This window comes from Plecotus auritus (genome assembly GCF_963455305.1).
Source record: "Plecotus auritus genome assembly, chromosome: 5".
Lineage (NCBI taxonomy): Eukaryota > Metazoa > Chordata > Mammalia > Chiroptera > Vespertilionidae > Plecotus > Plecotus auritus.
The window spans coordinates 179,682,522-179,710,041 of NC_137776.1; the positions used below are offsets into that span (position 1 = coordinate 179,682,522).

Here is a 27,520-nt window from a genome sequence, read left to right on the forward strand (position 1 = left end):
GGTGCTGATGTTGACACCGGAAGCCTGAGCAGCTGTCTCTTTCATCTGTTACTGCTCTGGGTTTGCATTTGTTATTTGCCTCTCATTTCCTAGTACTTGCTGTATTCATTGTGACAACTTCTTGTGACAGTGGAAGCAAAGTGGAAAAGGGCTTCCCCCAGCTGCACTCATGATGGAAATGGAGGTTGCGAAGAGGGTGGGGAGAGCGAGCTGGGGCAGGAGTCGGTCTGGCTGCAGACATAGGCCAGCAGCAGGTTTTATCCAACGAAACCAACTTCCAGACTCATTTTTTTCTCCCTTCTTGAGTGTGGATATGACATTAGTTCTGGTTAGAAACCAAATTTCCTTTTAAATGAATTAATAACACAAAACAGAACCTTTGGTGAACAGCTGTTTTTATCCATGGGGACTTGGCACCTGGTTGTGATTTTTGTCTGCAAGGAAAACAGGGTTCGTTGGGCTCTGATGGCGGGAGCAACAGCAGGATTCCAGGCAGTTTGGAGTGGGTGATGGGAGGGTCACAGGCTTCAGAGGCAGAAAGGTCTGCATTTGCAACCTGGCTCTGTTGCTCTCTAGCTGTGGGATCCTGGCAGGTTCCTTCACCGCCCAGTGCGTGCATTTCTTTACCTGTGATATGGAAATGATGCCATCTCCTAGTGCTGTGATGGTTAAAGGAGATTGCACAGGCAGGTGAGGCGGCCTGCCCATGCCAGAAACTCACAAGTTATTTCTTCTCTTTTGAGAGAAGTCAGGGATGTAAGAGGGGGAAAGCAAGGGCAATGCTCTTAAGTCAAGCGTAGAAGGGCCCTGGGGAAGACCTTCCCTGTCACTGCTGTGTCCCTTACTCCAACCACAGAGTCTGGCACATTGTAAGATCAATGCTTGCCGGTACTTGCCAATACTTGTTGAATGAATGAGAGGCAGATAGAAAAGTATTTCTTTCTGTAGGGCCTCAAGCTTAAGGGCTTGGGCTCTGGAGTGAGAAGGACCCAGGCTTGTATCTGTGTGATCTAGGTCTCAGTTTCCATGTATGTAAAATGGAGGTGATAATATGACTGCCTCCAAGAATTGGACATGAGGACTGAATGAGATATTTTAAAGTCTTTTTTTTTTTTTAAGGTAATTGACATGTAATAAACCACACATAAATAAAGACAACAATTTGATGAGTTTGGCTGTATGTACATACCTGTGAAGCTGTCATCAAATCACGATAGTAAACATACCCATCACTCAAAACGTATTCTCACGCTCCTTGTGCTCCCTCCTCTCCAGCTCCTTCCACTGTCTTGAAATCAGGTGGTCCTTAAATCATGTTCTATTCAAAATTGTTTTGGCTCTTTCTTCATATTTCCATATGAATTTTATAATCAGCTTGTTAGTTGTATGACAAGCCAGATAGGCTGCTGATTGTGGTTACATTGGATCTGTAGATCAATATGGGGGAAATTGGCATCTTGAGAATACTGAGTCACTTCAACCATGAACACAGTGTATTTCTTTATATATTTGGGTCTTCTTTCATTTATTTCAGTAATGTTATATAGTTTTCAGTGTATAGTGTACATATTTTGTCAGATTTATTCCTAAGTATTTTACTTTCTTTGCTGTTATAAATGTTATTTAAGTTAAATTCCACCTTATCACTAGTTTGTAGAAATATGACCTATTTTTTAATTGACCTTGTATCCTACAACTTTGCTTAAATTCACTTATTCTACTTTTTTTTTTTTTTTTTAGATTCTATAGGATTTTCTACATAAATGGTGATGTCTCTGTGAATAGTAACTGCCTTCTTTCTTTCTTTTTACCTGATCAGTCTGGCTAAGTATATCGATGTTATTGATCTCAAAAAAAAGTTTTGGGTTTCATTAATTTTTTCTATTGCTTTTCTGTTTTCTAATCCATTGATTTCTGTTCATATATACACTGAGTGGCCAGATTATTATGATCTCTGAATGCATTTATCATTATGAAATGAACTGCCTTATCCTTGGTAATATTCTTTGTGTGAAATCGACTTTGCTTGATAATATAGCCATCTTTCTTTTGATCAGTGCTAGCATGTGCTATGGTCTGAATGATTGTGTGCGTCCTAAATTCATATGTGGAAACCCTAACTCCTACGGTGATGGTATTAGGACATGGACCTTTGGGTGGTTAGGATATATTGCCTTTGGGTAGACCCCTCATAATTGGGATTAGTGACCTTATAAAAGAGAACAGCTCATTTCTTTTACCGTATGAGGACGCAGTGAAAAGACGCTGTCTACAAACCAGGAATTGGGCCCTTAGTAGACACTGATTCTACAAGCATCTTGATCTTGGACTTCCCAGCCTCCAGCACTGTGAGAAATAAATTTCTGTTGTTTACAAACCATTTATGGAATTTTTGTTACAGCAGTTTGAATGAACTAAGATAGCATGATATATCTTTTTCATCCTGTTACTTTCAACTATTTGTATCTTTGTATTTAAAGTGGGTTTGTGGCAGGCAGCATATAAATTGACTCCTGCATTTTCATCCACTCTAACAATTTCTGCCTTTAATTGGGATTTATATTTAATGTGATTATTGACCTGGTTGGATCTAACTCTCTTCTTTGTTCCTCTTTTCCTCTTCTCCTGACTTCTTTTACCCTCATGTGCACCTGTTTGTGTCTACACTGATTCCAGCTGAAGTCAGAAAATGACAAATGAAAAGAGTGCAAGACTACTTTTGTTTTTGTTTTTTTTTGAATTATCACATTCATATCCATCCGTCTTCTTTTTTAAAATTAAATTTATTAGGGGTGGAGGGGGTCAATGGGAGAAAAAGGGGGACATCTGTAATACTTTCAACAATAAGGATAAAAAATTTTAAAATAATTAAATTTATTGGGATGACATTGGTTAATAAAATTATATAGGTTTCCTGGCCCAGTGGTAGTACTCTTGTCAATGATCACATGACACCCGAGAGGAGAAAGGGCACCCACCTCCCAAAGACTCATAGGGGAGAAGAGAATGTACTGAGGAGAAGGCTTCCCTCAGAAAGGCTGGAACTTTTCCCAGATTTGGCCTTACCCCAGCACAGAAACCTAGTTTTGAAATCCCCTCAGAGCTGCTTAGTGCACTGCCACGTGAAAGAAGCCACTCTGCAGGAGAGAACTCGGTGAGGCCACGTAACTGGGACCTGACCCGGCTGAGTTATGGCGTGAGCAGAGGAAGGAGGTTAAAGCAGTTCCTGTGTCAAATGATGTCATTTCTAGACTAACCCCATCTTCTGGTATTTTGAAGTGGGTCATGGAACGAGTCAGCAGCCGTGCCATTTCTTTTGAAATTCATTGCACCAACTGCTCATAATGGTCTCGGTGCACCAACTCCTGCTGGCATCTGTTACCTGCATGTTGTCAGTGTTCAAGAAGAGTTCTTTCATTGCAGACCCCTTTGGGAAACTTCCAGGTCTTCCAAATGGCAAACGGTTTCCTTGCCAAGCTAACTTCTGACTGAAAGGAATGTCAAGGCTGTCTGTGTGGATGAAGCTTCTGCTTTGTCTGGCAACACATCTGGATCGGAAGCTTTAACGAAGCAGGAGGGCCTGCCTACCCGTGGCTGGGGCTTTCTGTGGCCGCATGCATTGCTGTCAAAGGCAGCTGTGCTCCCAGAGCCTGCAGTCCTGGCGGAGCTGGGCCCAAGCTGCCGCCTTCTCTGGACGCTTTGCTATGAACTGGAGCAGCACAGCACGCTGCTTCCACGCCCAGTTCCCGGCTCTCCAAGGACAAGCCTTGAGGTACTTGCCTGAACTTCAGACTGAAGTCCTACTTTTTTTTTCTTTGAAAGTAAAGCAAAACACACAAAACAGAGAAAGAGGAATTCATTCATGGCTTGGCTTACTTACCAGCTATTTTTGGCCATGTGAATGAGGTAAATCTTTCAACTCACCATTATAGATGGTTCTGAAAAATGGGCGGTTTTGGCCCTGCTGCCCCTGAGGAGCCTGGGCTGGACAAGGTGGTAAACTCTGTGTCGCTGGAGGAAATATTTGTGCAGCCGGGAGTGGCAGAGTCATGCCGAGTCTCAGCAGCAGGAATCTGGAGATACCTAGAAGCCCTGCCCTTCTCTCTGGAAGGCTGCTTCCACTCAACAAAACACACACAGAGCGTGTGGTTGACAGTCCTTCCTTGGGTACAGCCCATCAGCAATGGAGACCTTTACGTTGCTTTCCTTGGTGACTCGAGAGAAAAGACAATGACGTGGACTTGATTCAACTGGAAGACTCTTGGAGATAGCTGCCGGCTTAAAAAAAAAAATATATATATATATTGATTTCAGAGAAGAAGGGAGCGGGAGAGAGAGATAGAAACATCTGTGAGAGACAATCATTGATTGGCTGCCTCCTGCATGCCCCACACTGGGGATCGAGCCCACAACTCAGGCATGTGCCCTGACCAGGAATCAAACCGTGACCTCCTAGTTCATAGGTCGATGCTCAACCACTGAGCCACACCAGCAGGGCTCACTGCCGGCTTTGACATCTGACACTCACTGACTCTCTCATAAGTGGGCTTTGCAGTGATAATCTGTGGGGTTTGCAGTCAGGGCTTTCAGCATCTGTTGGAAAACAAGAAAGTCAAGTGGACTGAATATCAAGGCATTATGTGTCAAGGAGCATCATGTGTTGGATGTCAGGGAGTGTTTCACAAGTTCAACTTTATAGTCAATAATAGTGATTATAACTATTTTGTGTCAGTCACTATTCTAATAATTTTACATAAACTGAACCATTGGATAGTCATAATAGTCATATAAGGAAGGCACTTTTAAAAATTAATTTGAGAGAGGGAGGGAGGACGGGAGAGAGAGATCGAGAGAGAGAAAGAGAGAGAGAAACATCCATTTGTTCGACTTATTTACGCATTTATTGGTTGCTTCTTGTATTGCCCTGACCGGAGATTGAATCCATAACCTTGGTGTATCGGGAATATGCTCTAACCATCTGAGCCACCTGGCTAGGGTCAGGAAGGCACTTTTATTATCCTTATTTTCAAATGAGTAGACTGAGGCCAGAGAGGTTAATTGATCTGCTCAGATTCGAACTCAGGTGGTCTGGCTTGAGGGTCCACATGTCAGCCCCTGGTAACTGTCTCTCGTGCCAGACTACAGCGCTATAGTTCATGTTTGCTCTCACTGGCACAAGTTTGGATTTTTTTTAATCCTTTTTAGGAAGTTAGTATTAATTCTTTTTTTTTGCTTGAAAAAATAGGAAAGAGAAATAGTCTCTGAAAATATTTTTTTCATTTAGATTTAATGTGAAGATAAATTATGTATAAAATTTCACATAATTTTTAACACATATTTTATTGTGGACGGAGCCCATAGCTTCCATTAGATTCCAAAGGACCTGAAACTCAAGGGCAGAACCACATCTAGTGTGTTGTCTCTCAGTGCTTGGTGTGGTCCTGGGCACATAGTATTTGTTCAGAGAATTTTCATGGACTCGCTGAATAAAAAGTGACTGTGCTTCAAGAACTGAACTTCTATCTGGAAAACTCACTTTTTCAAATCACGTTACCTCCTGCTCATTGATACAGGATATCACTCATTCAGTCAGCATTTAGTTACTCAACATCAGCTATAGCCAAGTACTTAGTGTACAAAGGCAAACAACTTAGATTCTTAGGTGCTATCCTATAGTCTTGGGAGGGAGCGGAGACAGACAGTTCAACAAGCGCGGCAGTAAAGAATAGTGAGGGGGCCCAGCTGATGTGGCTCCCTATGTGGTTGAGCATTGACCTATGAACCAGTGGTTGGGGGCTCTATCCCCAGTAGAGGGTGTGCAGGAGGCAGCCACTCAATGATTCTCATCATTGATGTTTCAACCTCTTCCGCTCCCTCTCTGAAATCAATAAAAATCTATTTTAAAAAAAGAATAGTAAAAGGATTGCACGTGCACACAGGAGCATCCATGTGGTCTGGGGAGTGGTGGGGGGTTAGGAAACCTTGTCTGGTTTTTAGCCAAGCCCTGAGGAATGAAGTGGCTTTGGTCAAGTGAAGGGGAGGAGAAGGAATATTTCTAGGAAAGGGAGTACCATCAAGGCCTTAAGTGAGAGCGCGGACAGGTGGGACAGAGGAGTGAACAAAATATTCCACCTGGCTGGGTCACGCTCAAAGAGGCTGGGCAACTGGGTGGCTGGTGGAGGAAAGCAGATGATGGAGGGTGGGATGGGGCCCTTGGAGAATTTGGTTTTGTGCGTGTTGAATGTGAGGTGCCTGTGAGATTCCTGCCTGGAGATGCCTAGTGCCATGGCTGCAAATAGAACACGTCTGTCTTGGATTCTGTGGGCCTTACTGCATGCCCTTGGGCAGAAGTCTAGGTTCTTAGGAGTGCTGATCTGTCTATGGGAGGACTATTGGCCTCGGGGAGGGATCTTGGTGCTGATTTGCCACTGGAGACTCATTAGTAGCCAAAGTATTTGGACACTAGTGGGACCTGGGGAAAAATACACCTGAAGGGGCAGCCTTGAGAGAAGTGGCCATAGTGATAACCAGAGCAGCCGGATGGGTGATGCTGAGAGGGGAGGAGTGTCCTGATAGCGGCGAGCCCGCCCTTTCTCTTCCGTCCCTTCCTCCACTGAGGCCACCCAGGCTGACATGCTGTGAGAATGAAATTGTGGGTAACCAGGTGAGTCAGGATGTTTTTACTTTCAAGTAACAGAAAACAGCTTCCAGCCAGCTTGACAAAAGGGGACTTTGCCAGCAAAAAGGGGAATTTGCTATAAGCCTAAGGGGGTGTCTCATGGCAGCTAGAAGTGGATGGAGGCTGGGATCCGGGCCTGGAACCCTGGCCAGGCACTCTCCTTCCATCTTTCCCCTCTGACCTGCCCCATGTCTCCTTCCTGGCTTCCACGCTGGCTCCCTGACTTCCTGGTAGGCAAGGAGGCCCCCGGATGCAGCTCCTGAGCCCTGGGGGCTGCTGCTTTTCTCCCCACTCCATCTACATTCAAATTTGCACACAAGGATCATTAATGGCCTGATGGGGCTCAAGTTTATGTCATTCAAGGTGACTTGCCACCCTGTGATGGGGTTTAGAGCAAGGTGCAGTTCGCAGAGAAGCAGGAGTGATCAAAAGCTGGGCATGTGCTGGGGAACCAGTGTCCTTGAGTGTCACTTGTCCTCATATGTTAATTGCTTCTTGGGGACCTTGGCTCTGAGACCCCCATCTGCTCCAGTCAGTGCCTTTCATGATAATATTGTGCAGGCTTCTGAACAGAGCCTGCGAAGGTGGGCAGGGGCGCAGAGAGGACTTGGTTGAATGAGTGATGCCTCCTGAAAATTAATGCCTCTAAACCAGTGGTTCTTAACCTTTCTAATGCCGCGACCCTTTAATACAGTCCCTCATGTTGTGGTGACCCCCGACCATAAAATTATTTTCGTTGCTACTTCATAACTGTAATTTTGCTACTGTTAATGAATCATAATGTAAATATCAGTGTTTTCCGATGGTCTTAGGCAACCCTGCTAGCGGTTCTCAACCTGTGGGTCGCGACAGGTTGAGAACCGCTGCTGTAGAGCCTAAGACCATCAGAAAACACAGATATTTACATTACGATTCATAACAGTAGCAAAATTACAGTTATGAAGTAGCAACGACAATAATTTTATGGTCGGGGGTCACCACAACATGAGGGACTGTATTAAAGGGTCGCGGCATTAGAAAGGTTGAGAACCACTGCTCTAAACGAATGGCCCATGTTTAGACAGCTTTTATTTGCATATGGCTTAGGTCAGAGGTGGGAACACTTGCCCATTAGAAAGTAAGTTTTACATATTTAGTTAGGATTAAGAAAGATCCCCTTATACAGGCACTAGGTCTGCATTTTAGTAACTCTTCCTGTGGCCTCTGGGGGACCCCAGACTGCCAGTGGCCAGCTTGATCTTGTAGCCCTTTGGGGTGGAAGGGTCTCAGCGCCTTGGTTCCCTCCCTTGGCAGCGTGGCAGGAAGGGGGTCTGCCTTGCTGGGCAATGAGGGGGCTGCCCTGGTGGCTGGTGATGTGTGTGGAAGTTCCCTTCCTCTAGACACTTAATATTCAGTTGGATGTATTAGATAGATTATATCTCCAACTGGGGAAAAAATCTAACTGCATTTAAAATCCTTTATTTATATCTGGCTGATACTTAAAAAGCCATTTGACTAGGTTTGTACCTGAATGCAACTGAGACAGTTATGTTGACTCTCCTTCCCACCCCAAGATATTTAAAAAAATAAATACTGTTTAATAGGATTTTGCATGCCAAGATTTAGTCTGAATGTCAGAGCATAAAAATGGGTTTGTATGTAATAGTAAGATCAACAGGCAGTCCCCCCACCCCTGGCCTCCCTCACAGAGTGGTCCTGGCAGCCCCTTCCTGCCTGTAAATACTTGGGGTTGCCTCATTGGCATGTCAGCACGGGCAGAAGCAGCCAGATGATTTTATGATCCATAAATGCAAGCACCAGACGTGCTCCGAAATTCATTAGTGTTTGCTTGTCATTACAAATAGCCTGTGTTGTTTGCCTTCCAACTAGACTGGCAGACAGGCAGGGCCCAACCAGGGTGTGGAGCGCTCCGAAGCCCTGGTTCTTGGGAAGTGAGAGTTTAGAGCAAACTCTTAATATATGGCTGAAGATTGTTTCGTTCTCTTGAGTGTAGGTCTTGAAAGTTTGAATCTTTATATGTAGATCAGCTTTTCCTTCAGTGGAAAATATGAGATTCTTGGATAAAATCTACTCATAAACACAGTTGTGATTCCCCCCTTCCCTGCATTGTGCATAAACTTTTTGGAGAGGGCAAGCCTCTCCGAACGCTGTGCCCAGACACTTCCCTTGCAGCCTTGGCCCATGTTACAGAGCACAGCCCCCCTCCTCAGCCGCCCTGCCCTCCTCCTGGTCCTGGAGCACTCAGGGTTCAGACTGGCCAGCCCTGCCTGCATCCCCCATAGTCCATCTCAGACCCCAGGTGATTGTAAGACTGCGGTGGTTCTAAGCCACTGCCCTCTGATGTGGGGGGTGGGCCGAGCATGCCAAGCAGTCTTGGCTGCGTATGTGCTGAAGTCAAGGTTCAGGCAGCCCTTGAAGTCTGAGTGACATCTGGAGGAGGGTGATGTGCAAAGGGGCCAGATGTCTGAGGTCTCCGCGTGGAGTTATAGATGTGAATGTAATTAGAGGAGATATTCTTCCAAATGATCTTCATATGGCTTGCTTAGACGTTCCCGGGCCTGCTGGGATGGTGGCTTTTATGCTCATTATTCAGTCGTCTCACACATGTTGGCTATGTGTGAGGCTCCCTGCCTGGTGTTTCAGGGACTCAAGAATGGGTGAGAAATCCCTGGTCCAATGAGAAAGGTAAGAAATTCATATGTATAATTATAAGGGCCACACTGAAGGGGGCAGACTAAGTGCTGTTTGGGAGGGAAGCATCCTGGGGCTCCTGCTTGCTTCTGGCCTGGAGAGGTTGGTATGATTTGGACACAAGAAAGGGCATTCCAGGTGGAGGGAGGGAGCAGCTTGAAAACAGGTAAGGCAGTTGGGAAGAAAGTGGCCTGGTACCGGGACCAGTGAGCAGATTAGTTTGGCTAGAGCAAAAGAGAGGTGAAGGGTATTGTGGAAAATTAGACCAGAGGATAGAGTGGTCCCATAGCGGAGGTCCAGAATGCTATGCCCAGGCCTCGTGGAACTTGGTTCTATAGGCACTGGCAGATCTGTGCTTCCTTCAAGAAGCTGGTCAAGCAGCAGCCCAAGTCCTACAGGCCCCCCCGCCACAGCATGCTCCAAACCAAACCTGTGATTCTTTTCCCAGAATCCTGCTGTGGTCTCCCACCCCTGTAATGGCACAGCTGCCCACCCAGTCAGGACAAAAACTTGTCATCAGCGACTCCTCCCTCTCCTGCATTCTCTGCTCTTTGCACCCTGTCTCCCCGTCTACCACTCCTCTGGGCCTCCTCCCAGCTCAGGCTGCCCTCTTACCTCCTCCTCACAGTACTAGTATATGCTTACCTGCCAACAGGCATCCCTACACCCACTTCTGCCTCATCCTACTCTGCCGCCCCTCCTCCCCCCTGCAATTTTCAAATCTCTATCCACGTCACTGAGCTGCTTCAGAATTTCCACTGGCTTCCCCAGTGCCCATAGGATCAGTTCCATGTCTTTAGGATGGGTGTGCAGGCCTTGCGAGACCTGGCGTATCAGCCCTTCTTCTGGCCCTCCCCACTCGCTTCTCCTGCTCCAGCTTCCCTGCAGGGCCTTGGGTCCGCTTCCAGGCCTGTGCACTTGCTGTTCTCTGCCTGGTGTGCTTGCCCTCCGTGCCACTCCCTCTGTGTTATCTGGCTCACCACTAGCCCCCTGCTCCTCAGCTAAGCCAGCCCCGAGTTGCACTCTGTCTTCACACTCTGAACTCGTCCTTAGGCACTTAGTAACACAGTCATAATTAACAAGGTCTTCTCCACTGGAAGGCAAATGCCCTGTTCACTGCTCTGTCCCCCAAGCCTGGCACAGTGCCTGGCACAGAGGAGGCACTTTGCAAAGACTGGCTGGCGATTGCTGATTAGATGGGGCCAAGACAGTTGAGGAGCTGGCTGGGCCTGAGGTTGGGCTTGAAGCCATGGTCTCACTCCCTGTCTTATAAAAGGTGGTTTCACACCATCAAAGGCTAGTGGCTCCATGTCTGAAAGGTTTCCTCACACTTCTAATTTAAATAAGTATCCCTATATAGATCAAACATTGGAAAGGTTGGTTTTTCCTTTTAGTCGTTCAGGAGAGGAAACAGAGTTTTAGAAAGAGCCATTCCTCCCGATCGGCTTGTGCACCGGCTGTCTGTGGTCACCACCAGGCAGTTCGAATGTCAAAACAGCCAGCACTCCTGTGCTGTGTCCTGCTGTGTAGCCATTACTGGAATTTATCAAAAGTCTGGCTTTTATCCGGAAATCTTGCTCTGTCCAGGGACTTCAGGCTGCTTGTAATAAAAAACCAAGTTCCTGGGAGTGGGGGAACACTCTTTCAGGGTGATGTTGAATGAAACTATTAATTTGATGAATAAAGACTTCCCCTGTGACTCCCTCCTGCAGCCCTGCCTCGCTCCATACTGTAATCAGGCCTGACTGCAGGGAGGGGCCGGGCATGTCCTTAGTCTGGCTATTAGAAAATGTAAAATATGTGCCTTGCATGATATTTCTGGGTTGTAGCTTCTAGGCTTTCTCAGCCGGTAATCCATGAGAGAATTAAGCCTAATGCCCGAAGGTCCGTTGTAACAAAGGCCCCATTCTCTGGAGAACAGAGAGAGTCCCGTCATTTTCTGTGTTCTGTGGTCCAGACAGGGAACCTAGTGGAGAAAGGCTGCACCACCTGTTGTTTCTAATTTTAATTCGCATTCCTGTAGTGTCTCTCTTTGTTGGTTTGAGATAGATGTTACTAAACTTCTAAGTCCTTTTTAAAATCTAAACAGATGTTTCATTTTGCTAATTACCTTGAAGTATCTGAGAGGATCATATCTCTTTATCTTCTTTGATTTATTGATGCGCTGTTGTTATGCTAAAATTTTCATAACATTAGCTTATTTTTGTATTTCTTTGACAGACCTGCTAGGTAATGTGGGATGATTCTGTGTGTGTGTGTGTGTGTATGTGTGTGTGCGCGCACGCAGGGAGTTTATCTGTCAGAGAGTGATCGATAGCTGTGACTGAGCAAAGGAAGTAGGGTAGCGCTGAAAGAGGGGTTGAATCCGGTATGGTTGTACAAAAGGACTCATCCATGTGGGATGATCCTTTTCCCTTCTTGTTCTGAATTTGTTAGGTGTTAGGGTTTGGGACTTTTTCTTGTCACTTTTTGTGCTCTGGAATAAATTATTTAGTATAAGAATTAGGTATTCTTTAGAAGTCTGAGAGGACTCGCCGGTAAAATCATATGGTTCTGGAACCTTTGAGTTAACTTTTCCAGTTTCTGATATGGTGTTTAGCATACTCACCAGACATAGGAAAGTTTGTTTGGCCAAAAACTGGAAAACAATACAAAAGATTAGGTCGTTGCCTGCATCTTCCTATGAAGCAGGTACTTCCAGAAATTTCATGTTGTGTTCCCGGCAGGGTTCAGGGTGACCCTGCAGTATGTGAAGACCAAGATTAAGAAGGACTGAATTGTGCTGAAAAACGTGATTGCCAAATGTCAGTTGCAGTGGAAACAGTGAGCTGCAGGTTAGAGATTGCACAAAACCAGAGTTAAAAGATGAGCTACAGTGTTCTCTTAGAACTCCAAGGAGAAACAAAAGGAGACAAACATGATGAACTGTTTCTAGGAGATGTCATGTGTGTATCATAGGAATTCTACCAAAGGAGGGATGGGGCAGATGTGAGAAGATGTTGGTAGCGTAGTAAGGACAGCAGCAGGTTATAAAACCACACATACAGTATGAGCTCAATTTTTGAGAATGAGTGTGCACATGTGTGTGTGCCTTGCACTGGGCTTGGGGAGTGGCCACTGTCCAGGGGACAGAGGTGCTCGTTGGCTAAGGGCCCAGCTCCTGACACCAACAGGCCTGCCTGAGTGTGAATCTTGGTTCTCAAACTGACTACATCTGAGGATTTGAGCAAATTACGTAACTTTTCCAAGTAAGCTGTTGTCTTTTCATCCGTAATATGGGGCAATAATTGTACCTATCAGACAGTGTTGTGAGAATTCAGTGAGCAACAGATTAATGAATGTAAAACTGTTGACCTTGTGCCTGGCATTTAGTGAGCACTCAGTAAATGCTGCTGTTGTTGTTGCTGTCATTGCTATTGATCCAAATGTAAACTCTGATTTTCTCTGGGTATTGGGCTAATGGTGACTTAAATTTTCTTCTACGGGCTCTGCATTATTCAAGTTTTCTGTAATGAACATATACTTGGTCCCTAATAAGAAAACCACTAGTGGTTTTTTCTAAAAAGAGAACATCTGAATGATGTTATTTGGAAAAAACTTTCCCCAGGAATTTGGAGGAAGGGAATTAAGTCTCATCCCCAGTGTGAGAGTGGGAAAAGAAGGGGTGGCCCTGTGGGGCTCCTATCGGGCCTGCGAGTGGGCAAGCTGATCTGCCGGTGGCTGCTCCCTGTTCTGTTCCTGGGCCCTTTCTCTGTCCCACGGACGGATGGGAGCCTGTGCTCAGGGCGCCCTTGGCTGCTGCCCTGTGCTGACAGCTGGTTTTAATTACGCAGAGCTGCACAGCACTAGGGCTGGAAAGGGAATGTTTTGGGAAATTTGCATCATCTTCATGATCCCAAGTCTACATGTTTTCTGAGCAGACAGTAGTTTGGGGATTTGATGAAGTAGTGGTGGCTGTAATCGAGTTGCTTTTCTATAGAAACTATGACTCAACGCTGAGAAAAATGAATTACTTCTGTTCATTCAGTGATCTCCCCCTCGTCACACACCCTCACTTCATAGAAGGTGCCATTTGTCCCTGGCGACTCTCCCCTCTTGTGGTTTGTCTAGTCAGGGGTGCTGAGGCCCGATGGAGGCCCTCGTCTTCATGCCTCCCTGGGCCCTGCCTCCTTCCCTTCTCCACACACACAGCCCCGGGCAGGTGTTTATTTCAAATTACTAAAGCGTGTGGATCTCCCATGATACTCCACGTGTGGGATTCTAGTACAGGTGCGCCATGGCACAGCAGAAGAGCACTTCATGCTTTTCGGTCTGTCTGCCTCACGTTATCAGAGCAGGGAAACTTACACAGCACGAGGCTTTGGGAACTACCTCTTCTCAATCTCCTCCCATCCTTCTCAGAATAAAATCCAGCCCTTCCCTGCCCTCAAGGTCAGGCCTCCCCACCACCTTCCTTTCCCACCACCTCCCCGCCCACTGTCCTCCAGGCTCATTCCGCTGTAACCACACCAGCCACCTTGTTGTTAGAGATCCCATGGTTGCCACCCGGGCTCTGTGCACCTGTCCTTCCTTCTGCCTGGAAGCCTCTCCCTGCACTTCCTTGCAGAGCTGCCTCACCTCCTTCGTCTCCACGCCAGTGCCCACCTGCCAGCCACCTGGCATCCCCTCCAAACATGCCATCCCTTCGTCCTGTTAATATTTTACTAGGATTTGTCATCTGACTTATTACAAGTTTCTCATCTCTTCCCCTTCCTGTAGGACACAGGCTCCATGAAAGCAACAGCATGTTTGTGTTGTTCCTGGCTGTATTTCCTAAGACAGCGGTCGCCAACTGGTGGTCTGCGGACCACTGGTGGTCCGTGAGGTCCAAAAGGTTGGTGACTGCTGTCTTAAAACATACGTTAACTCTGATAAAGAAATGAATGCAGACGTGCTTACTGTTGTCCCTTCCTTTTCTCTTTCTCATCCTTCTTTATCCTTTCTTCTCACCTTTCCCCTCCTCCTCCTCCTCCTCCTCCTCCTCCTCCTTCCCCTCCTCCTTATTATCATCATCTAAGAAAGAGGTAAGGACACCGCTGCCCACAGACAGCTACTCAGAAGGCTTGGACCTGGAAGTGTCTTTTACACCTCAGCCTTGGGGAACAAAGCAGGGCCGTGTAGGTGTCTTTGCTGCCTTGCGTTATGCCTGTCTACCCCATAAGATGGACACTGAGCCCCTCAAGGCCCTGGCACATTGCTGTCACTTAGCCCTGCCTTCCCTCACTCCTTCCTCCTCCTCTTCCTCAATCTCTCCCTCCCTTCATTCTTTCCTTCCTTTCTTACATCCTTCCTCGCTTCCCTTGCCTCCTTCCTGTTTCTTCTCCTTCCCGTTTCTTCTCCTTCCATTTTTCATGACGGCTGGTTTTGTTCCAGGGAGGGTTTATGCAGCTCCCGCCAGGAGCCCTCCAGGACGCTGCCCGGCTCCCCAGTGAGCTGCTGCCTCCTTTGGGCTTCACTTGCTTAAAGCCCTAACATCTCCCTGTAGGACAGGCCTGTTTCCTGAAGGTCCAGCTGGTCGTGATTGCGCAGGAGTACTCCATCAAAAGGTACAGAAGCTTCTAGTGGGCATGTGAAAACTGTCCGTTATTTATAAATGTTGGCACTGGCAGGTTATAAGCTGGTAAGGACTTTATAACAAAATTGTATATTTCTGAATAATTACTCGACTGTGAAGATTTAATTTTAGAAGGGTTACAGTGTGTAATATTGAATTATGTCATCTATTAAAATTTGTTTAAAATTATCCTGTACATGATAATCAGATAGTACAGAAGATCTTGTGAAAAAAGGCTTGGTCCGTTACTCCCACCCCTTTCCTTAAAGGTGAACTCTTTAAACCGTTTTTTTCTTCTACTGGTGACTTTTGGAACTTTATTTGGTGCATGGAAACCTTAATTTCTAGTTTCAACAGCTTTAAACAGTGTTTCCCGACTGCTCACTTCCTACGCCTTCCTTCCCCCCCTCCACCTGCCACCTCCATCAGCTGTACCTTCTCATTGTCAGATTAGTTAAATTAACATTTGGACATTCTGCAGCTACAGCCAAGTCCATCACACTTCCCCTCAGGTTAACCCTGAAAGCTGAAAACCAACAAGCAGCATTTACTGTTGTTACGGCTATGTAAGTATCACCCAGGGCACGGCCGTGCACATGCTGTTCAGTGCCACTCTGGTGTGCCAGGCTTGCATTTCATTCTCTGATGACCCTCGTCATTCAAGGGAGAATGTGCCTCACATCAGGCACCTACAGATTCTCTTTCCTTTCAATCCAACTGCCTGATATTAGAATGTACATAGATATATAATATTTAAACAGATACAACTATTAAAACATATTTAAATGTATTAAATATGTACTATTTAAATGCACATAAATTTAAAAACATATATCACATTTAAATTTATACAAATAGGAATTCTTGGGTTTTGTTATTCTTAGAGATTATAATTGCTTTCTTTCTATTATCATTTGCCTTTGTCATGTCCTCAAATCTTTTCAAACTTTGTATTATATTTTTATTTCTATCAATTTTTTAATCTCATTAATTTCCCCCCTTCAGGGCCCTTTGTTCCTTAGTCTTTTTGCTCAGCTGTATTATGGGATTTCCCTTCACAGTCCTATATGCTTGGACTATTTCCTTTCCTTTTCTTTTTAAGGTCATATTTATGGAGGTTTACTTTCATCCAGTATAATTCACCCTTTTTAGTGAACAGTTTGTTGAGTTTTGATAGATGTATACTCTCACATAAACAATCACAATCCAGAAAGAGAACGTCTATTTCTTTAAAATGACCATGTGCCCCATTGTAGTCAGTTTGCCTCCTGTCCCAAGTCCCTGGCAACCAGGGACCCAATTTTTGCCACTGTAGATTTTACTTTTCTCAGAATGTCATATCCATGGAATCATATAATGTTTTTGTGTCTGGTTTCTTTCAGTTAGCATAAAGCTTGACACTCATCTGTGCTGATGCACTTAGTCCCTTCTTTACTGCTGAGTAATATCTTTATATATAAAAGGCTAATATGCAAATTATCCCCTCGGGAGTTCAACCGGGAGACTGGGAGTTCGATCACTCGCTAAGACGTGCGCTGACCACCAGGGAGCGGCGCGGAACGAAGGAAGGCCCCGGCCAGCAGCTAGCAGCCGGAAGGCCCCAATCGACCCTGATCACCAGCCAGGCCTAGGGACCCTACCCGTGCAGGAATTTTGTGCACTGGGCCTCTAATTTAATTATATGGCTGTCTCACAGTTTGTTTATATCCTTCACCGACTGATGGAAATCTGGGTTGCTTTTAGTTTGGGGAAATTGAGAGTGAAGCTGCCATAAACATGCATATATGTTTTTTGTGTGTGGACAAATGTTTGCATTAGCGAGATTGCTGGTCATTTGGTATGTGTATGTTTAATGTTATGAGAAATTGCCAAACTGCTTTCCCATATTGCTATACCATTTTGCATACCCACCAGTGACATTTGAGATCCTGAAGCGCCTTACTCCTTAGTCGGTCTTCACACCAATCCCAAAACTGGCACGGTCTTCCCCTCTGCCTCAGTGGGCCACCCTTCCCTGGGGTGTTTTTAGAACTCCTTTGGCTAAGTGTGGGATTATTCCACCAATTCTGAAGGTTGTCCCAGAGGATAGATGTCCCACAGGATAGATGGAAGGAATGGGGAGGAACACAGAGGGGGGAGGAAGAGAAAGGTTGTCACTGAGCAAAATGGTATGTGGTGCTGGCTGCTAGCCTGGTGGTGGTCCCTTTCCTCGAGGTGGTGCCTGTTCTGTGTGGGCATGTGGCAGGGACGTGATTTGGAGAAGACTGCAGTCAGAAGTAAGCGCATGCATGGAAGCACCGTGTGTAGGCACCAGCTTCCTATGGCCTGGCAGCCTAGATCCTTTGGGGGGGTCTTCAGGGAGGACTTGTCCCCTCCCCAGGTTTCTTCTTCCAGAGCCGTTCCTCATGACCCCAGGCATGGTCAGCGTCAGGCCTTTCTCAGGCCACCTCAGGGCATCTGACTTCCAGACACCTCAGAACAAAGCTGGCAGCCTGAGAGGGCACTCCTGGCAGTGTGGCCAGGGAGTTTTGCGGAGTGAGCTGAAAGCAGTGTTGACTCTTGCTGTCACCAAGGAATGCTTGCCGATGAGGGCGCTGAGACAAAGTTGTTTTTACATCAGCTAGGGTTTTTTCCATAGTTTCCTTGATGTCAGAATGGACGTCTAAATGAATCTCACATTGTTGTGTGCTTTTTATGGAGGGCAGCTGGTCACACACCCTTTTGGTCTGGGCCTGCTGACTTTGAGGTGTTTGTGCGAAGCCACGGAAGGTGTGGCCAGCAGGTTGCTGAATATCCTGGGCTGGAGCTCAGGAGAGAAACTTGGGTTGAACAGACGTGCGGCTGAGGCCATGGCGGTAAATGAGATCTTCTGGAGAGAACCCAGACATAGGAGAATGTAGACCTGTGGTCGGCAAACTCATTAAGTCAACAGAGCGGCAAACCGTGGCTCGCGAGCCGCAGTTTGCCGACCACTGATGTAGACGATGAGCCTGGGACAGATGTTGGTGGGGTGGGGCACATGTGTCAGAAAAGGAAAAAGTAACTAGAAAATAAGCCTGAGGGGGGCGGGCCTGAGTGGCAAGAAGGCATCCAGAAGAACGCAGGGCTGAAGGGCAAGGACAGAGTGATAAATATGGCAGAGGGGTTGCCTAGCCAGGACGTTGTCGCCGAGAGAGAAAAGGGCAGTTTTAGCCCAGCCGGTGTGGCTCAGTGGTTGAGCATTGACCTATGAAACAGGAGGTCACAGTTCGATTCCAGGTCAGGGCACATGCCTGGGTTGTGTGCTCAATCTCCAGTGTGGGGTGTGCAGGAGACAGTTGATCAATGATTCTCTCTTGTCATTGATGTTTCTATCTCTCTCTTCCTCTCTGAAAAAAAAAAAAAAAAAAAAGAAACAGAAAATAAAAGGGCCATTTCAGTGGAGAAAGGTGGAGAGGGAAGCCAGTTGAAACAGTGAGAACCGACGGCCCTTCCAAGACATTCCCTGCAAGGAGAAGAAAGAGAGCAGGAGCGGAAGGAGACTGGAGGTTTAGAAAAGATGTCATTGTCATAATCATCATCACCATTATTATTATTAACTAGAGGCCCGGTGCACGAAATTTGTGCACGGGGGGGGGGGGGGGTGTCCCTCAGCCCAGCCTGCACCCTCTCCAATCTGGGACCCCTCGAGGGATGTCCGACTGCCCGTTTAAGCCCGATCCCACCGGCTTAAACGGGCAGTCGGACATCCCTCTTACAATCTAGGACTGCTGGCTCCCAACTGCTCGCCTGCCTGCCTTCCTGATTGCCCCTAACTGCTTCTGCCTGCCAGCCTGATCACCCCCTAACCACTCCCCTGCCAGCCTGATTGATGCCTAACTGCTCCCCTGCCAGCCTGTTTGCCCCTAACTGCCCTCCCCTGCAGGCCTGGTCACCCCCAACTGCTCTCCCCTGCAGGCCTGGTCACCCCTAACTGCCCTCCCCTGCAGGCCTGGTCACCCCCAACTGCTCTCCCCTGCAGGCCTGGGTCCCCCCCAACTGCCCTCCCCTGCAGGCCTGGTCCCCCCTAACTGCTCTCCCCTGCAGGCCTGGTCCCCCCCAACTGCTCTCCCCTGCAGGCCTGGGTCCCCCCCAACTGCCCTCCCCTGCAGGCCTGGTCACCCCTAACTGCCCTCCCCTGCAGGCCTGGTCCCCCCCAATTGCTCTCCCCTGCAGGCCTGGGTCCCTCCCAACTGCCTTTCCCTGCAGGCCTGGTCGCCCCCAACTTCCCTCCTCTGCTGGCTTGGTCACCCCTAACTGCCCTCCCCTGCAGGCTTGATCGCCCCCAACTGCCCTCCCTTGCAGGCCTGGTCCCTCCCAACTGCCCTCCCCTGCTGGCCTGATTGCCCACAACTGCCCTCCCTTGCAGGCCTGGTACCTCCCAACTGCCCTCCCTTGCTGGCCATCTTGTGGTGGCCATCTTGTGTCCACATGGGGGCAGGATCTTTGACCACATGGGGGCAGCCATCTTGTGTGTGGGAGTGATGGTCAATCTGCATATTACACTTTTATTAGATAGGATAGAGGCCTGGTGCACGGGTGGGGGCAGCTGGTTTGCCCTGAAGGGTGTCCCGGATCAGGGTGGGGTTCCCTTGGGGCGTGAGGCGGCCTGGGCGAGGGGCCTGTGGTGGTTTGCAGGCTGGCCACGCCCCCCGACGACCCAAGCAGAGGCCCTGGTATCTGGGTTTTATGTATCTTCTATCATTGAAACTTTGTAGCATTGAGTGGAGGCCTAGGCTGGCAAGGGCAGGTGGAAAGCTTGGCTTCCTCCATTGCCGGGGAAACCCAAGCCTTCCTCCTGCTCTCTGTGGCCGTAGCCATCTTGGTTGGGTTTATTTGCATATTTGCTCCTGATTGGTGGGCGTGGCTTGTGGATGTAGCAGAGTGATGGTTAATTTGCATATTACTCTTTTATTATATAGGATGGGAGAGGCTTATGCACATTAAAGTGCTAGTGGGAAGAGGAAACTGGGGAGAAAGAGGATGGAGATACTAGAACAAAAAAGGGTATCAGGTCTTCTGAGCGAGGGGCAGGGACGGGACCTAGAGCCCAGGAGGAGGGTGGATCCTGCGGGCAGGGGGCCTCCCTTCCCCAGAAGCCTGAGGAGGGTACATTTGTACGTTTAGTGGTAGAAAGTTTTCTTCTAACATCGTTTTCCTCCCTGATGAACCCGGGGAACATCCACCTCACAGAGAGGCCCCAGAGAAGCTGGCGAAGGATTGTGCAGGCTCTTCCTCTCCTTCCACATCCAGCTGACCTCAGCAGGGGACGCAGAGTCAGAGTCAGGACAGCCAGGCGAGACTCCCCTCCCCATAGCCCAGGGCGGCTGAGTGGCTCCTCAGGGAGGGAGGAGGCTACTAGGACCCTACCAGCATCAGCCCACACCCTCTCCCCCTTCTAGAAGCAGCCCTGTCTCCTCTGGTCAACTCGAACTTAATTACACTCGAATCCGTTCCATAGCATGGACCTTTTTTAGGCATCTGTGACTGGAAGAGCATTGTTCTATTGCCTCACATTTTCCAAACCCACTTCACACAGATGGAATCTTGTAATCCTATAAGGCCAAACACAGGAGAGGAGCAGAGCCAAGGAGGTGGGGCTGAGGGCCTGTTTTAGTAGATAGAATGGCCTTATTTCTTTGGACATCTTGATAAATCTTTCTGCGCTGCGTTTGGGAGATTTCAGCACTGAGGAACGCATTCATTCAACAAATGCAGCTTGGCATCTGCTGTGAGCCCGGCCCTGCCCTGCATGTCGCCTCTCTGTCAGCCTTTCTCTTGGTCTGTGGAGGTGGTGTCACCATCCCTGTTTCATCAGACAAGAAACTGATGCGAGAGAGGTGACCTTACCTGCGGTCGCCCAGGAAATATGTGGCAGGGCTGGGATTTGGGGTGAGGTCCTTGGCTCTAAGTCCTTTGATCCTTCTATTTTATCAAGGAAGCTCTTCGACAATGTTTTACTCTGTTGGGGTTTTAATTCTAAATGTTACAGGCCTTCCAGTGCAAAAGGTTGCTTAGGGAATTGTCAAAACCCAAGAACTACACATACGGTTTTTGAGTCACGGTCTTAGAAATGTTCAAATCAAATAAATTCAGGGCAGATGTATTAACTGCGTGCTTTGGTTCCTGCCTGCATGACATCAGCAAAATGAAAGAGAAATAATAGTTTTTTAAATAGTTCAAGATAGCAACAAGAGTGTGGTGTGGGAGAATCAGAGGGTGTTTGGGGTTAGAGCTGATTCTGGTGGCACATGACGGGGGAAAAGTGGGAGATAACCTTTATCACACATCACGTGCTGGGTGCTCTGGGTGTGTTAATCTCATCTAATTGTCATGATGAACTTAACAGATAAATAGAGTACTATACCCATTTTAAGATGAGAAAATTGAGGTTCTGAGAAGATAAGCATCATGTAGGATCTGATCCGGGTCTTTCTTTTTTCTTTTTTAGTAATTTTATTTTTATTTACTTATTTTCCTGACCCCCTCATCCCATTGAATTTTAGAGACAGTGGAAGGGAGAGGGAGAGGCATAGAGAGAGAAACATCGATTGGTTGCCTCCCGCACATGCCCCGACCAGGGCCCGGGGTTGAGCCTGCAACCAAGGTATGTGCCTTTAACTGGAATCGAACCTGGGACCCCAGTCCACAGGCTGATACTCTATCCGCTGAGCCAAACCAGCTAGGGCTGAGCCTGGTCTTTCTAAGGGGAAGATCCACACTGCTCCCTTTCAGGATGCCTTCCTAAGTTACTTACGGCGTGGTATAAGATTGAGGACTCAATTAGATGTCCACACACACACACACACACACACACACACACGTATATAATTTTGACTGTTTATCAAAGAAGTAAAAATAAATAAATAAAAGGAGCAACTATTGGCCAGAAATTAGGCAATAATCATGCCTCATTCCTTGAACATCAGTTTTATGAATCCACTTCTCTATCTGATTATAACCCATACCTTCCAGGGACTGGCTTTGGGATTCACAGGGGAGAAAGGCTCTTGTCCTCACAATTAAACATTGAAAGGGCAATAATATACATTTGCAAAATGATTAAAATAGGTGAAAAGGTGCATCAGGGGGAAGAAGTAAATATAACTCAGGCCAAATATACGTTTCAGAACAAGGAGAATCATGGTACACAGGTAATTTATTATTATTTTTAATCCTCATCCAAGGTATATGTTTATTGATGAGAGAGAGAGAGGGGAGAGAGAGAGAGAGAGAGAGAGAAAGAGAGAGAGAGAGAGAGAGAGAGAGAGACATTGATGTGACTGGAACATCAATTAGTTGCTTACCATAGGTGCCCCAGCCAGGGATCGAACCCACAACCTTTTTGGTGTAAGAGATAACGCTCCAACTAACAGCCACCCAGCCAGGCTACACAGGGAAATTTTACATCTCAAAGGCACTCATGTGCACTTTTGAAAAAAGTAGAGTCAAATAATCTTTTCAAGAGGACGAATGATACTGAGGCCCTTTCCTTTTTGTTAAAATGGTTGTGCTGAGAATTAGGTAACACGGGAAGTGCCTCTCCAGTACTGGCGTGTGTGTAGGGTGGTTCTTGATAAATGGTTCTTGGTTAATATCATTGTCATTACTGTTATTTAGGGTGTGAAGGACTTGGCAGGGTCAGGGATGGTTGTGTTTCCTCATGTGGGTGACTGGGAGGGCGATGATGCCATTTACACAAATGAGGTGGCCAGGAAGAGGAGCTGTTTTTAGCTTCTGGCTGGTTCTCAGTCGTTCTCAAGGCCAGGTCATTCATCTGGTGTCCAGAGCTGTCCATGGCCTTCAGCTAGGCTGTGGCTTAGAGTTGGGTCCTGAGATGCATTGGAAGGGCGCGGCACTTTAGGCATAACTGCTCAGCCAGCAAGTTTTGTCTTATCCATTCCTGCTGCCCTCTCTGGCTTTCTGGCAGACTCTGATCTGTGTCTATTCCAGTTGGTGGACAGCTGGCTCTCACTAAAGATCTTATAAAAGTTCCAGGTGTGTGGTAAAATAATGTTATTAACAATACCGAGGCCTGATGTGAATTCAAAGGAGGTCTTGTCACTTAGGGGTGGAGAACTTTAGAATCTGCCCCTTTCTCCATTCTCTGCCAGGGCTCCACAGGCACCAGCTGAGAATGCTAGGCATTTGAATAGGGGCCTTTCCTTGGTCCTTTTATACAACCCCTCAAGTAACCCCGTTACATTGCTCCTGTTATCTCCCTTGGATCAGAACCAGCCTCACGGAAAGGTAAATTTTAGGTAATTTGATCAAACTATAATGCTAAACCTGCTGAAAAAGAAGAGACACGGCCCCTGAAAGAGATCTTAAAGGGAACCTCTCCGCTGTCCCCTTTTGGTTATATGATGGATGGGAGGGTCCAGCTTCAGGTAGGAATCGAGGTAATCCCAGAAGCTTCCCTGGCTGCAGTGGGCTTGGATCAGGCTTTCCCTGACCCCAGGATTAGAGGATGTCATGTAGCTGACGAAACCTGAGATTCTCCAGCCAGATTTAAATTTCCAGTTTGCCTTTGGGGGGATGAGTCCCACTAGTTAAAACGTCATGTCCTCTCTCAGACAATTTGAGTCAAGAAGGGATTTCTGGTCCCAGAGAAGCTGGCGGAGTGGCAGTGGTGAGGTTGAGTATTTTGGCACAGAAGTCCTGGGAAATGGGGCTGGGGCTGTAGAGAAAGCATCCCCCTTCTCCTCTCTAGGGTCCCAGGAAGCGCCTCCTCCCAGCCCTCCTCTCCAGAGACAGAGGATCTTCCCACTCCGGTGAGGACAGCTCTTCCCCACCTCCATACCCATGTTCCAATCAGGTGCCCCTGCTGTGTTTGCGTCCCGATTAGAACCACTGTTGAAATGGACTCTTTGCTTCCTAGGAACTAGCCAGCTGTGGATGGAGTAAGAAGGAGAAACATAGTCTCGCCCCAAACGTTGTGGCCTTTACCCGGAGGTTTAACCAGGTAAGCAACCCCTTGCATGTGCCTGTCCATATAGCAGTGTTGCTACCTGTAGCCTGGGAGCCCTGCTGGGGTTCAATTCCAAACACTTGGCCCCAGGTCCAGACCCCTCTTCCTGAACCCCCCATTTTCATTCATTCTTGGGCCATCACAGTCCTCTTTTCTCACAGCACGTGGAACTGAACACATCTTTCCTGTGTTTAAATCACTTCAGTGGCTTCCAATTCCACATAAGCTAAGGTTCAAGCACATTAATTGCCCTGCAAGGTCCTGCGTGGTGGGTCTGGCTCTGTCCGCCCGCCAGCCTCATCTCTTGCCCCTCCCCCTAATCTGCGGGCTTCAGCCACTCTGGCCTTCCTTCCTTTTCCTAATGCATCATACCTCTGTCCCATCAGGCTTCCATGCATGCTGCCTTCTCAGCTCAGAATTCTTCCTCAGCCTGAACGGCACTTCCTGGGGAGTCTTCCATGAACCCCAGCCTCTATAAGGCCTCCCCGTCATGCATTCCCTCACTGCACCTGTGCTTCTCCATGTGGCCCTCACTCACCTGTCCTCATTTTGTGTGACTCTCCAGTCTCCAGGTTCCTTCCCCGTCTGTCGGCTCCATGAGGGCAGGAACTGTGTCTGCCTTGTTCAGCACTGCGTCCCCCACCTTTTGCCCAAGGTCAGCATAGAATAGACCCCCAGTAAATACATGGGGAACGAGTGCATGAGGTGCTCAGGAAGCATTCCTTGAAGTGAATTTCTTTGAATTCCTGATGGCCTGCTCACTGGCCTCATACATCTTACTACAAACTGACTAGGTCCAGCCAGAACCTTTGTTCCATGTATGAAGATCTGCGTCCCTACTTACTAAATGATAGTGGGGACTTGGGCCTGCTGAAGGGGTGGGCTTCTGATTGCTCAGTCAGATCTCCCAGGACATGGTCATCAGTAGGAAGCACCCTGCAAGACCCCCTTTGGATAGATCAAGCCCCCAAGCGGTGCTGTTGACAGTTATTTTCTGCTTGTTTTACTGGTTTCAAATGAGGTCAGTGGCCTAGAGGTTGTATGGTGTGCATGACTGGATCTCTGGGTGATGGGCCTGGGTTCCCTCTGGCGCCTTCCTCCAGCTGGGCGTTCCCTCGCGGAAATGCCGGGTCCTGTGCATCACATTACCCAGCCCCCTCGGGGCCTCCCCATTCTGGGCTGCCACCCCGAGTATAGCAGGAGCCTCAGAGAGGCACCAGCTCGAGTGCTCAGAGCAAGGCTGCGTTAGCAGGACTTGTTTTATGAGACAAGGGGAACTAAGGAGGGCCTGTCTGCGGTAGGGAGTGCACACCGTTTGTTTTGAAAAGGAAGTTCTAAAGTCTTTCATTTCTTTTTTCTTTGTTTTCAAAATCTTTTCCTTTTCAACTGAGCTTAGTCTTTTAAGAAAACTCACCAAAAACCAGATGTGCACACACTATCAGGGGATTCATAGTTTCCTAGCAAAACTATCTGACTCGGAGCCAGCTCCGTCCCACCTCCGACCAGCTGCCGAGCTCCCGGAGGCCACTGGGGCTCTGATGTAATCTACTTTGCACAGGAGGCCAGGTCAGCTTGGCCAAGGGCAACGTGGCTCGTTCTGCGAACAACTGCATCGTGTCCAGATCAGAGCAATACAGCGAACCAGAGCAAAGCCACACTTTCCCAAGCGGTGCCCTGAGAGAGGGTCTTCCTGCGGCCTGTCAGGTCCTCAGAGCAGCAGCTCCTGGACATACTCTGGTAGCTCCGGTTTGGAAACTGGCCGGCGGCCAGGTCTGGTCAGCCACTGGCTGCTTTTCCTGAGATAAACTGATTGGCATTCCTTCATAGCAGACTTCCATATGTGAGAACGAGCTTCCCCATCGGACTCCAGACAAAGGAAAGCAGTCACTTACCTTTCTGAGCCCGTTTCCTTATCTGTAAGTGAGAACAGTAACAGTACTCACCTTGCACAGTTGTTATGAAAGTGAAATGAAAAAGCCACTCCGGGGGAAAGGAGAGAGCTGACTGTGGAAATATAGAAAGACTCTTGGGCAGAGACGATGGCCCAGATGAAACGGAGATTGTGACTTTTAAAGTGGCCCCAGTGCGCAAGGGGAGATGGTTTTCTGAAGGTGCACTTTGCAGCCTGGGAGTAGGGACATAGGAGGGCAAATGCTGGGATCCATCCACAGGTCGGGGTTAGCAAAGCAGAGTTTTGAAGGAGCAAGGGGAAGGGAACTTAAAGTGCTGACTAGGGGCTGAAGTGACAAATGATAGGGGAGCAGTCTGCTCAGGGGCACGGGCTGCCGGGGACTGCGGGTGTGGTGAAAAGGAAGGACAGGCACAGTGGGGGCTCCGGGATAAGGTGGAAAGGTTGTGGCCCAAGACTGGAATTTCAAGTTTCTGGTGCAGAGCAGTTCCGGGTGATTATGAGGAAGAGGTGACTGAAGTGGTAGGTGGGTAAGAGTTGCTGAAGTGGCCAAGCGACCTTAAGGCCATGGTCACGCACAGTGATATTGAAGTTGCTCAAGGAAGAAGGCAGAGTTTGGTATGGAGAGGAAGACAATGATCCAGAACCTGATCTGTTTACCATTTCTATAGCTTTACCCTTTTCAGATGTCAAAGTGGGTGGGATCATATATAAAGAGCCCTTTCAGACCGGCTCTTTCATTGAGCAATATGTATTTAAGATTCATCCATGTCTTTATATGGCTTGATGTCTTAATTTTTTTTTATGAATACAATTCAATAGTATGGACATACCAGCTTGTCTACCCATTCACCTACTGAATGATATCTTATTTACTTCCAGTTTTCTATAATTATGAGCAAAACTGCTATAAACAAATGCATGTTTGTGTCTGTGTGTGTGTGTGTGTGTGTGTGGTCACAAAATTTCAAATACGCTTGGTAAATACCTAGGAGTACAATCACTGGATTGTGTCTGTACCATTTTTCATTCCCACCAGCAATGAATGTAAGTTTGTGTTGCTTCAGATCCTTGCCAGCAATTAGTATTGTCAGGGTTTTAAATTTTTATTTATTTATTTTAGCTATTCTAATGGTGTGTGGTGATTTCACTTTCCTTTGCTTTATCCAGCCACTCCTGGGTGCCTCGCGTGAAGAGCAGGGAGACTGTCATCCAGGAGTGGCATGCCAACATTACAGTGGCCAGAGGGTGAGGGGAAAGAAAGCATGTTACGTAAGGACCAGGTGAAGGATCTAGGATTGAGAAGACTCAGAGAGGAGATAATCAAGGTTTTTTCAAGTAATTGAGGGGTTCCTATGGGGAAGCTGATTGAGCATAACCTATGGGGCCCAATCAGTAAGTATAGGAACCAGGGGATGGGAGTGGGGAGGCAGTACTTTACCCTAATACAAGGTAGTTAGTTCCCTACCTATGAAAGCCCAGGCAGAGACCAGACAGGGCTTTATCACAGTGACTGTAGAACATCATGGGGTTGGGGGTGGAGGGGGCAGAGGTTGAGGGAAAGAGGGGGCCTTGAAGTCCCTTCTAACTCCAGGTTTGTAAGAAAACTGTGAATGGGCTTATGAGAAATTTATGGCAAAGTAGATTTCTCATAAGAAA

General features: G+C 47.5%; 1 protein-coding gene across 16 annotated transcripts in view; it reads left to right on the top strand.

Annotated features, from left to right (window-relative positions):
* The window catches only part of RALGPS1 (Ral GEF with PH domain and SH3 binding motif 1), a 263,998-nt gene that overhangs the window by 90,411 nt on the left and 146,067 nt on the right, over positions 1–27,520 (top strand). For 15 of the 16 annotated variants that reach the window (XR_013960614.1, XM_080668512.1, XM_080668509.1 and 12 more), the window contains one exon: positions 23,863–23,946. The exons of the other annotated variant lie outside the window; for it this stretch is intronic. Coding sequence is in view for 14 of the 15 variants with exons in the window: in XM_080668512.1 (XP_080524638.1) it covers positions 23,863–23,946 (84 nt within the window). In the remaining variant the exon portion in view is untranslated. The remainder of the gene's footprint in view (positions 1–23,862; positions 23,947–27,520) is intronic. 16 annotated transcript variants of the gene reach the window in all.